At 41.1% G+C, this 12,481-nt stretch overlaps 1 protein-coding gene across 2 annotated transcripts in view; it reads right to left on the bottom strand.

The window, feature by feature from the left end:
- Window positions 1-12,481, bottom strand: part of LOC106877721 (cGMP-dependent 3',5'-cyclic phosphodiesterase) — a 436,212-nt gene that overhangs the window by 86,709 nt on the left and 337,022 nt on the right. For both annotated transcript variants that reach the window (XM_089361766.1, XM_089361765.1), the window contains one exon: window positions 3,916-3,990. In XM_089361766.1, coding sequence (XP_089217892.1) covers window positions 3,916-3,990 — 75 coding nt within the window. The remainder of the gene's footprint in view (window positions 1-3,915; window positions 3,991-12,481) is intronic.

Genomic DNA, 12,481 nt, shown 5'->3' with positions numbered 1-12,481 from the left:
AAACAGCGCATGATCTTGCAGGTGGGACCCAGTTAGAATTTTTTTCAGGTCGAGTAGACCATCCCACTCAAAAGGTCCCTGAATAAGGGTTGTTTAAGGATGATGAACAAAACACCCATGTTTCCAAAGGTAGATTATCCAAACTCCCAAGGAATTCCTCTCAACACATGGCTATGATGCTCCCCCACTACTTCTGTTCAAGATCAGAGATGCACATATCTTCAGCCACTAAGGTGGTTGCTCAACTGGATAAGGTCAAACAAATGACAAGCAAATCTGTGGTATGGAGCAGAATATTTGCTGTAGCCCATCTTTTATACCAAGACAAAACAATATACATGACAACACTTCCAATCACTTAAGAACAGAAGCCATGAGAGCTACTGCCTGGGACTGCATATTATTATTATTATTATTATTATTAAAAGTTGTAAACTTCATGTTACATTGGACACTCTGGCATAACACTTAGTTGTTAACTGACTATGCATTTACAATATGAAACAACTGGAAGATATTAAATTCATCATCATTTTCATCATTGTTTTAAAGTACACTTTTCTGTGTTTGTATGAGTCAAATGGAATTCCTTGAAGCAGATTTTGTATGGCTGGAAACCCTTCCTGTAGCTACCCTGCATTTGTTTCCAAGCAAGGTAATGTTTCTCCATGTCTGGATATGTTTTCACAGACGACAGGAAACAAGGGACTCTGCTTGTATGATGATGGTGTTTGTTCACAACTACTGCATGGTATCAAGACAAAGGGGCACAAACACACACCACACACACATGCATATGCATGTGTGTGCATATACAATGGGCTTCTTTCAGTTTCCACCAACAAATCAACTTCTAAGGCTTTGGTCAGCCTGGTACCATAGTAGAAGACACTTGCCTAAGATGCCATGTAGCAAGACTGAACCCCAAACTACATAGTTAGAAGCAAGTTTCTTAACTGCACAGCCACTGAATAATAATAGTAAAACATAAGTTGATAACACAGTTACTTACATATCATTCCCTAAAACTTATATTAGTCACTGAAACTATATTAACACAAATACATGAGAAATATATTCAGAGATACATAAACAACAGCAGCAAACTAAGACCTATTCATGATCGTTGTAAGAAACTTTGATATCAATGGTAAAAAAATATTTCAAATTTGATGATAGCAACCTCGTCATTAACAGAACATCATTACAGCACATTGCTATGATGTTTGCCAACTGTAAACAAATGACTTCATCAAGAACAAGGGAGGGAGGAAACCTGTTTAGTACAGTAGTGAATACCTCATTTTGTTAAACTGATAGTACCCCAGTGAATTTAATGTAGATTCACAAACTGGCAATCTGCGTTTGTCAACAAGCATCTCACACCAGACAGCTTGTCACAGCTACATTGATTTATTGATTAGAAAAGAATGTAAATAAAGCAATTGTTTAATGTTATCCTCTTGCAGTTTTGTTTGTCATGGACTGAATTTATAGTTCTCTACACAACTGAGGGTGAAATTACAAGTGCATAAGAACCGGTGAGGGTACACATGTGCTTAGCAAAATAATGAATCTTTAATTTTGTAAATTCAAAAGTATGCATATGATCACACTAAGACGCACTAACTACTATTATAATAAATTAATTAACTAGATAGTTATAATGCTTTGAATACCATAATATGAAATAGACCACAGAGTATAACATTTTTAATTTAACGAAACTTCTTAATGAGAAGTTTGGTTTATCTTTGCTTCAGAAAGCTTTCAGGTGTTACATTAGGCTAATAATTTAATAATTCTTAATTGGTTTTCAAGTTAATAAAACTTAATAACTCAATTCTATGATTTAGTTCTTGCATGATATATATTTAGAATCTAAATTTTATGCTGAGAAAAACTGCTCATGTCAGTAAGTGGTAGGAAAATATGATCTAATTTTTTTATGTCTGATACCCCAAAAGTAGAAATTTTTCCAAATTTATTTAGGATTTATTAAATTCCAAAACAGATAATCTATATGGGCACACATGGCTGTGTAGTTAAGAAGCTTGCTTATCAATCACATGTTTTCAGGTTCAGTCCCACTGTGCAGCACCTTAGGCAGGTGTCTTATACTACAGCCCTGGACCAACTGCAATGACTTGTGTTTTGGGTTCAGCTCCACAGCAGAGCACCTTGGGCAAATGTCTTCAGTACCAAACATTGCACAAGGGGTTACTTTTGAGATCTTTACAATATGAATTTTGAATATTTGATAAAAATTTAAAAAAAAAACGCAAATGAACCACTAAATGCTAAATACAAAATGCTAATTGGATGCAATAATGATTTGTCTATTATCTTATCAATTTGAACATACTCTAAAACATAATGAATATTTCAAGGTGTGAGTATAGGTGTGTGGTGAGTGTAGGATGGCTGTGTGGTTAAGAAGTTTGCTTGATAACCACATTGCATTTGGGGACATATATTTTTTGGGTCATTGCTGCATTTTTTGCTAACTCTGTATAATCTTTGTTTCAGAAAATAATAATGGCAGACCCTCAGCTTACTCAAGAAATGAAGAGGCATGCTGTTAGTGTGGTTATAAAGGCTGACCATAGTGATTTAGAAATATCTTGATTTTTAAAAGTTGCCAGATCTTTCATCTACAAAGTTTGTAAGGAGCTAGAGACTGAAGATGGAAACATATCACCAGTATCAAAGCATAAAACGCATTCTAAATGCTTTGAAATCTTCAGAACATGTGAACTTATTCAGCAAGTTCAACAGACAATCGATTACAATCCCAGAAAGTCCATGAGGTCAATTGCAAAAGATCTCCATGTGTCAGAAGGAATAGTCAGAAATGTTGTCCATGAAGACATCAGATATAAGTCTTATATGATGAGGAAAGGTCAATTTATTAGAAATAGCAAAAGAAAATTACTACATCAGATCTAAAAGTCTCTTAAACAAACTGAAAAATCCAACAGAAGATTTGCTTTAGTTTTTCTCAAACGAGAAAAACTTCGACCAAGATCAAAAAGTTAACAGAAGAAATGACAGATGGTTATGTGCAGGCCCTTCTGAAGTTTGAAGTGTTATGCATACAAAATTTCCTGCAACTGTCGTGGTTTTAGGGGTTGTCAGCAATGAAGGACATGTGATGCCTCCTTACTTCATTCCACAAGGCCTTAGAGTTAATTCTGCTGTCTACATTGAGGTCCTAGATATAATTGTTAAGCCCTGGATAGACAGTGTCTGCAATGGAAGGCCATATGTGTTTCAGTAAGACTGTACTATCACACATGGGCTCTAGTAACACAGGAATGGATGGCTGAAAATTTTCATGATCACATAACTCCTAACATTTGGCCTCCTAATTCCCCAGATCTCAATCCATTGGAATATTACATGTGGTGCGTTGTTGAGAGAGAAGTCAATGAACATGCCCATAACACTATAGATTCTTTGAAAGCTGCCATAGTCAGAGTAATGTCCAAAATGAACCAGGACCACATGATTCGAGCATGTAGATGATTTAGATCTCATATAGAAGCAGTTGTTGAAGCTGAAGGTGGCGTTATCGAATAACATTATGGAAAAGAAGGTTTATTTTTATCCTCATAGCATTTTTTGATAGATAAAGTTAATATCTGTTATTATATATCTGTTTTTTTTATAAACATAACTCTGTCCTCAAATGTCTTATGCACCCTGTATATATGATGTGTATATATATATATATATATATATATATATATATATATATATATATATATATATATATATTTATATACACACACACACACATATACACACATATATATAATATATGTTAGCATACACCCAAAAATACATACATGCTTACACACATACATAAGACAAACACACACACACACACAATAGACTTATATGATACATCACCTGACAAAACAGATCATTGTTGTCCTTATCATTCAAAAGTAAAAATGCAATTTCAGCATCTGTTTGTTCTTGTAGCTGAAAAGACAAAAACAAAAGAAAATATGTAGTGAAAAGCAATTATGGCTTCTTTTTTTCCATATTTACTTCATGAATTGGTACATCTTCCTTATTGAAAGCCCCATTTCTAAGGAGCTACTTTCTGTATTGTCTGTTTTATGATGACAGAATCATTTCAGTCACCACTGAACTGACTCTTACGTCACATATCTTGTCTCCTGTAATGATTTTATGTCAATCACCACTAATCACAATAATGCAATTTAATCACCCATTCCTTTTATTGCTATCAATTTAATAGCTTATTCATTTTTAATATGAACCAAAGCCTAAAAGTCAGCAACCCTTTCTTTTCTATTCATCATTAATTTTCCTACTTCTTCCACCATTTGCAACTTTATAAAACAGACAATAAATTCCTGAGGTCTGGAAAGCCAGCGGCTGCACCAGGCTGCAATCGGATCTGGCAATGTTTCTACAGCTGGATGCCCTTCCTAATGCCAACCACTCTGAAAGTGTAGTGGGTGCTTTTTACATGCCACCGGCACAATAATGCAACAGCACAATGGTCAGTCCATGTTACTCTGTAAGGAGAGCAGGGCTAGTTTTCTGGTTTCTCTGATGTATATATTCCACCCTGGATGGGATGTTGGTCTGTCACATGATTACTCATTTTTACCAACCAAGTAGACTAGAGCAATGTGGAAATGAAGTGTTTTTTCTCAAGAACATAATGCATTCAGGAATTGAAACTGCAATCCTACGATCATGAGTCCAACACTCTAACCACTAAATTATGCACCTCCACCAACTATACGATGGATTCGAAATGTTAAAAGTATTTACATTACCAAGCAAAAAGTCTGAGTAAGAAATTAAAATAATTTTACAGAGGGAAAGACAACATTATTAACTACTAGCTAAGCAGAAATATTTCCAGATTACAGACAGGAAATGGTAAGTTTAATCCTAACCATCTGCTGAAGACAATATTTTCTCTAAGCCTGAAAGCAGATGCACAAGCCATATTGTCTTCTGAGCAGCAAACTGATTGGCTTTGACAGCTCTTCAGTATAAAAAGCAGGCAGAAAAAACATAGTTGCATGCACAGACTCATAGCTAAGATGCTTATTTTGCAATCATTTGATTTTGAGCTTGATCCTATTGTACAGAAATTGGGAAAGTGTCTTCTAATTTAGACTTGAGTTGACTGGTATCTTGATAGTTAGAAACTACACAGAAGCCTGATGTGTGTATACCTGTGTATGTGAATGTGTGAGTATGTAAATATATATATATATATATATATATATATATATATATATTCTTTTCTTTTACTCTTTTATTTGTTTCAGTCATTTCACTGTGGCCATGCTAGAGCACCACCTTTAGTTGAACAAATCAACCTCAGGACTTATTCTTTGTAAGCCTAGTATGTATTCTATCAGCCCCTTTTGCCGAACTGCTAAGTTACAGGACATAAACACATATGGAAACCGGATAACTGGTCCTATGAGTCCTAAAACTGTGACCAGCAAGGTCTAGGGGATGACGACATTAAGTACTAGGGTTGATATAATTGCTTATCCTCTCCCACCTAAAGCCAAGGTATTCTAATATGTTTGTATGCAGAGTAAGCTGGTACTCCATTGGTTACATTGATGAGGGTTCCAGTTGAACTGATCAACGGAACAGACTGCTGGTGAAATTAATGTGTAAGTGGCTGAACACTCCACAGACATGTGTACCTTAATGTAGTTCTCAGGGAGATTCAGTGTGACACAGAATGTGACAAGGCTGGCCTCTTTTGAATTACAGGTACAACTCATTTTTGTCAGCTGAGTGGACTGGAGCAACGTGAAATAAACTCTTACTCAATGACACAACGCATTGCTGGGAATTGAACTCATAATATTATTGTTAGTTGAATACCCTAACCACTAAGCCATGCACTTTCACATAGGTTAAGCAGAATAGGGTGATCAAAGTAGATGTATGATCAGTGACAATCCAGCTATGACCATTCCTTCTTTTTAACCATATGTAGCACTACATTATCTACTTTGTCCTGTCTTTATAGAAGATGGCAGGAATGGTGATTTTAGGGAGATTTGACTGCTATTTCTCGTAGACCGAGTAGAGACTCTCTCAGCCCATATATAATCAGTGGATAGTATATTGATGGTAGTGGCAGTGTCAGCAGGTGTCAGTTGCACAACATCCGAGTGTTTCAAGTAAATCGTCAACAACTGTATCCTCAGTACATGATATCAGGCAATTTATAGCAAGATCACTGAATATTAGCAAATCTATTTACATAGTTTTCTTTCGTGAGCAATAATTATTTCCAGTTGATGGACTAAACTGATGAATTAAGATGAATATATTTAACAGCAGTAATCAGCATGATTGATACAGCAGTTTTATCTTATAAATGTATTTAATGTACTATACTGAAGCTTAGAATAAAATGATAATAAAGCAGGAAATCTAGAAGTATTTGAAAATGAAAAGCTGTCAATGTTCAATAAGTGTTAAAATTTATATCATTCAAGATATATTTCAAGAATTGGTTTAAAATTACAAGAAATAATTATTTCTGCTGTAGGCACAAAGCCTGACATTTTGGAAAAGGAGGATGAGGAGGACAATCGATTACATTGACCCCAGTGTATAACTGGTACTTATTTTATCACCCTTGAAAGGATGAAAGGCAAAGTCAACCTTGGTGGAATTTGAACTCAGAACGTAAAGCTGGAAAGAAATGCTGCTAAGAGTTTTGTTTGTTATGTTAACAGTTCTTATTTCTTTATTGCCCACAAGGGGCTAAACATAGAGGGGACAAACAAGGACATATCTATATCTATATCAATATATATATATATACACATAACAGTTTTATATGAAGTGGGGTGGCTGTGACTTCAAAGTTTTGGCTGGTTACCCTTTGTTGGACTGTCATACAAATGGTAGCTGGCCAAATCTTCAAAGTCACTGTCACCCCACTTCTTGTAAATTTATAATGAGCATGTAATCTACAAAAAGTATAGAGTAATTCTTCAATTTAATGTTAAATTGTTTTAGTTGGAACTCAACCTAAAAATAAACATTAATATGTGTGTGTGTGTGTGTGTGTGTATATAACATCATCATTATTGTCATCACCATTTAATGTCCGTTATTCATGCTGGTCCCCAGGTTGGATGGTCTGACCAGAGTTGGCAAGCTGGAGAGCTGCACTAGACTCTAGTCTGATTTGGCCTGGTTTCTAAGGCTGGATGCCCTTCTTAACGCCAACCACTTTACAGAGGGTACTGGGTGCTTTTATGTGGCACCTCACAGGCACTTATATATATATATATCATCATCATCATCATCATCGTTTAACGCCCGCTTTCCATGCTAGCATGGGTTGGACGATTTGACTGAGGACTGGTGAAACCGGATGGCAACACCAGGCTCCAATCTAATTTGGCAGAGTTTCTACAGCTGGATGCCCTTCCTAACGCCAACCACTCAGAGAGTGTAGTGGGTGCTTTTACGTGTCACCCGCACAAAAACGGCCACGCTCGAAATGGTGTCTTTTATGTGCCACCCGCACAAGCCAGTCCAGGGGCACTGGCAACGATCTCACTCAAAAATCCTACGGGAGCCAGTCAGGCGGTACTGGCAACGGCCACGCTCAAAATGGTGCATCTCATGTGCCACCTGCACAAGAGCCAGTCCAGGGGCACTGGCAACGATCTTACTTGGCTTGTCGGGTCTTCTCACGCACAGCACATTTCCAAAGGTCTCGATATATATATACACACACACATATGTACGTATCATCATCATCATCATCATCATCGTTTAACGTCCGCTTTCCATGCTAGCATGGGTTGGACGATTTGACTGAGGACTGGTGAAACCGGATGGCAACACCAGGCTCCAGTCTGATTTGGCAGAGTTTCTACAGCTGGATGCCCTTCCTAACGCCAACCACTCAGAGAGTGTAGTGGGTGCTTTTACGTGTCACCCGCACGAAAACGGCCACGCTCGAAATGGTGTCTTTTATGTGCCACCCGCACAAGCCAGTCCAGGGGCACTGGCAACGATCTCGCTCGAAAATCCTACAGGAGCCAGTCAGGCGGTACTGGCAACGGCCACGCTCAAAATGGTGCATCTCATGTGCCACCCGCACAAGAACCAGTCCAGGGGCACTGGCAACGATCTTACTTGGCTTGCCGGGTCTTCTCACGCACAGCCCATTTCCAAAGGTCTCGGTCCGTAGTCATCGCCTCGGTGAGGCCCAATGTACGAAGGTCTTGCCTCACCACCTCAGCCCAGGTCTTCCTGGGCCTACCTCTTCCACGGGTTCCCTCAACTGTTAGGGTGTGGCACTTTTTCACGCAGCTATCCTCCTCCATTCTCACCACATGTCCATACCAGCGCAATCGTCTCTCTTGCACGCCACAACTGATGCTTCTAATGTTCAGCTTTTCTCTCAAGATACTTACACTCTGACGGGTATTCACATTGACATTACACATCCAACGGAGCATACTGGCTTCATTCCTTGCGAGCTTACGTATGTCCTCAGCAGTTACAGCCCATGTTTCACTGCCATGTAGCATGGTTGTTCGTACGCATGCGTCATACAGTCTGCCTTTTACTCTGAGTGAGAGTCCCTTTGTCGCCAGCAGGGGTAAGAGCTCTCTAAACTTTGCCCAGGCTATTCTTATTCTAGCAGCTACACTTTCAGCGCACCCACCCCCACTACTAACTTGGTCGCCCAGATAGCGGAAGCTATCGACTACCTCTAGTTTTTCACCCTGGAATGAGATAGAAGTTGTTTCCTGTTTGTTTGCAGTCTTTATTGCACCTGAACATCTGCCACAAACAAAAACTAACTTGCTAGTTAACCTGCCTTTGATGTTGCTGCACCTCTTATGTGTCCATAGCTTGCACCGGGTACATCTTATAGAGTTACTACCTACTCCTTTTCTACATACTGAGCAGGGCCATCTACCTGAAGGGGTTTGTGTTTTATCTACCTTCCTACTTATTAGGATTTTGGTTTTAGCTAGGTTGACTCTAAGGCCCTTCAATTCTAGACCTTGCTTCCACACCTGAAACTTCTCCTCTAGTTCTGATAGTGACTCCGCAATTAGGGCAAGGTCATCAGCATAGAGGAGCTCCCAGGGGCAACCTGTCTTGAACTCCTCTGTGATTGCCTGGAGGACTATGGTAAATAATAGGGGGCTGAGGACGGAACCTTGGTGGACCCCTACCTCTACCCGGAATTCATTGCTGTACTCATTTCCAACCCTCACCTTACTGGCCGCATCTCTGTACATGGCTCGCACAGCTCTCACTAGCCATTCTTCTATCCCAAGTTTCCTCATTGACCACCAGATAAGGGATCGGGGGACCCTGTCAAAGGCTTTCTCCATGTCAACGAAAGCCAGGTACAGAGGTTTATCCTTGGCTAGGTATTTCTCTTGCAACTGTCTCACTAGAAATAAGGCATCAGTAGTGCTTTTACCTGGCACGAACCCAAACTGCATCTCATCTAAATTGATTCGCTCCCTAATTAGTTGGGCTATGACCCTCTCTGTAACTTTCATAACCTGATCTAACAGCTTGATGCCTCTGTAATTATTTGTATCTAAAGCGTCCCCTTTACCTTTGTAGCAGTTGACTATGATGCTGCTACACCAGTCATAGGGTATGACTCCTTCGTGTATCACCTGGTTCGTAATACGGGTGACTAGGCTATAGCCAACACTGCCAGATATTTTGAGCATCTCTGCAGTGATTCCTGATGGGCCGGGGGCTTTCCCGGTCTTCATACTCTTAATTGCTTTATCTACCCTGGTACTATCAACTCGGATAGCTGGTCCCTCTATTGGGTCGACATAAGGCAGGCTCTCTTTCTCCCATTCATTCTCTTTATTAAGCAATCTATCGTAGTGGCATCTCCAGACCTCTTTCTTTGCATCCTCATTTAATGCAAGCGTACCATCATCCATGCGAACACATTTCTCTCCTACAACATCACTATTCTCTCTCCTACACTGTCTTGCAACCCGAAATACCTCGAGTCTTTGGTCCTCACGGCGCAGAACATTGGCAAATCTTTCCTTATCTGCTTCCCCTCTGGCTAAATAAACCTGTCGCCTAGCCTCCCTTCTGGCACATTGGTACAATTCCCTGCTACCACCGTTCTTCCAGTCCTTCCAAGCTTGTTTCTTTTGTCTAATAGCCCTGTCTACCTCCTTGTTCCACCACCACGTTACTCTGGGTTGGGAGGGGACCTTACACCACCCACAAATCTGGTCGGTGGCTTTCAACAGGTTGTCCCGCAGAAATCTCCAATTGTCTTCCACGTTGTATGATGCTATATCCCCTTCTATTTCGTTAAATGCTTCAAGTAACTTGTCTCTAAGTCTCTGTCCGTTTGCAGGGTCTTTAAGCTTCCACACCCTTCTTCTCCAAGCCTGTCTAATTCTGGGCACCCATTTTGCCTTGATCCCAAAGTCGCTAACTACTAATCTATGTTGTGGGGTACATTCTTCGCCAGGGTAGGTTTTGGCATTTATAAGCCGCCCTCTTTCCCTGTTTCTGGCGAGGATGTAGTCGATTTGGCTAGAGTGTCTGCCGGAGCGGTAGGTGACTAGGTGACTGGCAGGTTTCCTGAAGTTGGTATTGCAGACTATAAGATTGGTTGCATCACAGAACTCCAGCAGTCTGGTTCCCTCCTCGTTGCGGGAACCGAAGCCATAGCCTCCATGTATGCCATGGAAGCCCCCAGCACGACGTCCGACATGACCGTTGAAGTCTCCAGCCACAAAGAGAAGGTCCCTGTCACTCGTCGACGAGGTAGTTTGCAAGAGGGTGTCATAGAATTGGTCTTTCAGACCATCTGGTAGCCCAGGTTGAGGTGCATAGGCTGAGATGACAGTAGCTAATCTATGATGAAGCACTAGTCTGATCTTAAGTACTCTGTCACTTACTCTAACGACCTCGATTACCTTATCCACCCATTTCTCCGCTAGAAGTATTCCTACGCCCCCGACCCCGTCAGTGTTCCCTGCCCAGAAAATCTTGTACCTGTGTTCTTTGCCTGTGAGGAACCTTGCAGAACCTCCTCTCCATCTTACTTCCTGGATGCAGCACATATCTACGCATCTCCGTTCAAGCATCTCAACAATTTCACCAGATCTACCTTTCAGCGTGCCGACGTTGAGAGTGCCAATCCTAACAGTATGGGTGTTGGGGGTGTGGGCCTGTAGCCTGGGAAGAGGAAAAGCAGTGTCGTGTACCTGAAAAGAAAACTTGCAATTGGAAGAATTCATAAGCAAAACATTACCTACAACCTGCAAACATTTCTCAACCTTAATGCGCTACCCAAAGGTAGGGGAGAGGATGGCCAAGGCCACTAGATGGGTTCCGGGAGACAGCCGAGGTTGACAGGATGACAAAGGGATGAACTTCCGGTGGAGGGGGCGGGATGACAGAGGAATGAACTTCCGGTGGAGGGGGTGGGATGACAGAGGAATGAACTTCCGGTGGAGGGGGTGGGATGACAGAGGAATGAACTTCCGGTGGAGGGGTGGGATGACAGAGGAATGAACTTCCGGTGGAGGGGTGGGATGACAGAGGAATGAACTTCCGGTGGAGGGGTGGGATGACAGAGGAATGAACTTCCGGTGGAGGGGGTGGGATGACAGAGGAATGAACTTCCGGTGGAGGGGGCGGGATGACAGAGAAATGAACTTCCGGTGGAGGGGGTGGGATGGCAGAGGAATGAACTTCCGGTGGAGGGGGTGCGATGACAGAGGAATGAACTTCCGGTGGAGGGGGTGGGATGACAGAGGAATGAACTTCCGGTGGAGGGGTGGGATGACAGGGGAATGAACTTCCGGTGGAGGGGGGGTGGCAGAGGAATGAACTTCCGGTGGAGGGGGTGGGATGACAGAGGAATGAACTTCCGGTGGAGGGGGTGGGATGGCAGAGGAATGAACTTCCGGTGGAGGGGGTGGGATGACAGAGGAATGAAACTTCCGGTGGAGGGGGTGGGATGACAGAGGAATGACAGACGAATGAACTTCCGGTGGAGGGGGTGGGAGGGCGGGTTACCGCCAGCGAGTAGAGAGGGCTCTTAATTGTAGATTTTAAATATTTGAGAGACAACAATGCATAAATCGTAATTTTTTTTAAAAGAGCAATGAATTCTGGGTGATTAGAATATAACGTAGCATGAATTTAGGAAGCTTAGAAAATGAATAAGCATGAATTTAAGACAACAACTGAATTCAATTGAATTTCATGGAGAGAAACAAGAAAGCGCAAGGTATTGAGATGTTTGAGGCCGTAAATAAATAAAAATCTCTATCTTATCTGCATCTTGGGTATTTCGTCGTAGTACGTCAGCTAGATAATTTAGAATGGGTTTCTCATTTATATATAGCCAGAACCTGAAGACCTTAAAGGAAAAACTACGAAGGGGGAGAGAGAGGATGGA

This window comes from Octopus bimaculoides, chromosome 13, assembly GCF_046866305.1.
Source record: "Octopus bimaculoides isolate indiv1 chromosome 13, ASM4686630v1, whole genome shotgun sequence".
Taxonomy (NCBI): domain Eukaryota; kingdom Metazoa; phylum Mollusca; class Cephalopoda; order Octopoda; family Octopodidae; genus Octopus; species Octopus bimaculoides.
Note: the sequence above shows the minus strand (reverse complement) of the source record. Positions and strands in the feature narration are given on the sequence as shown.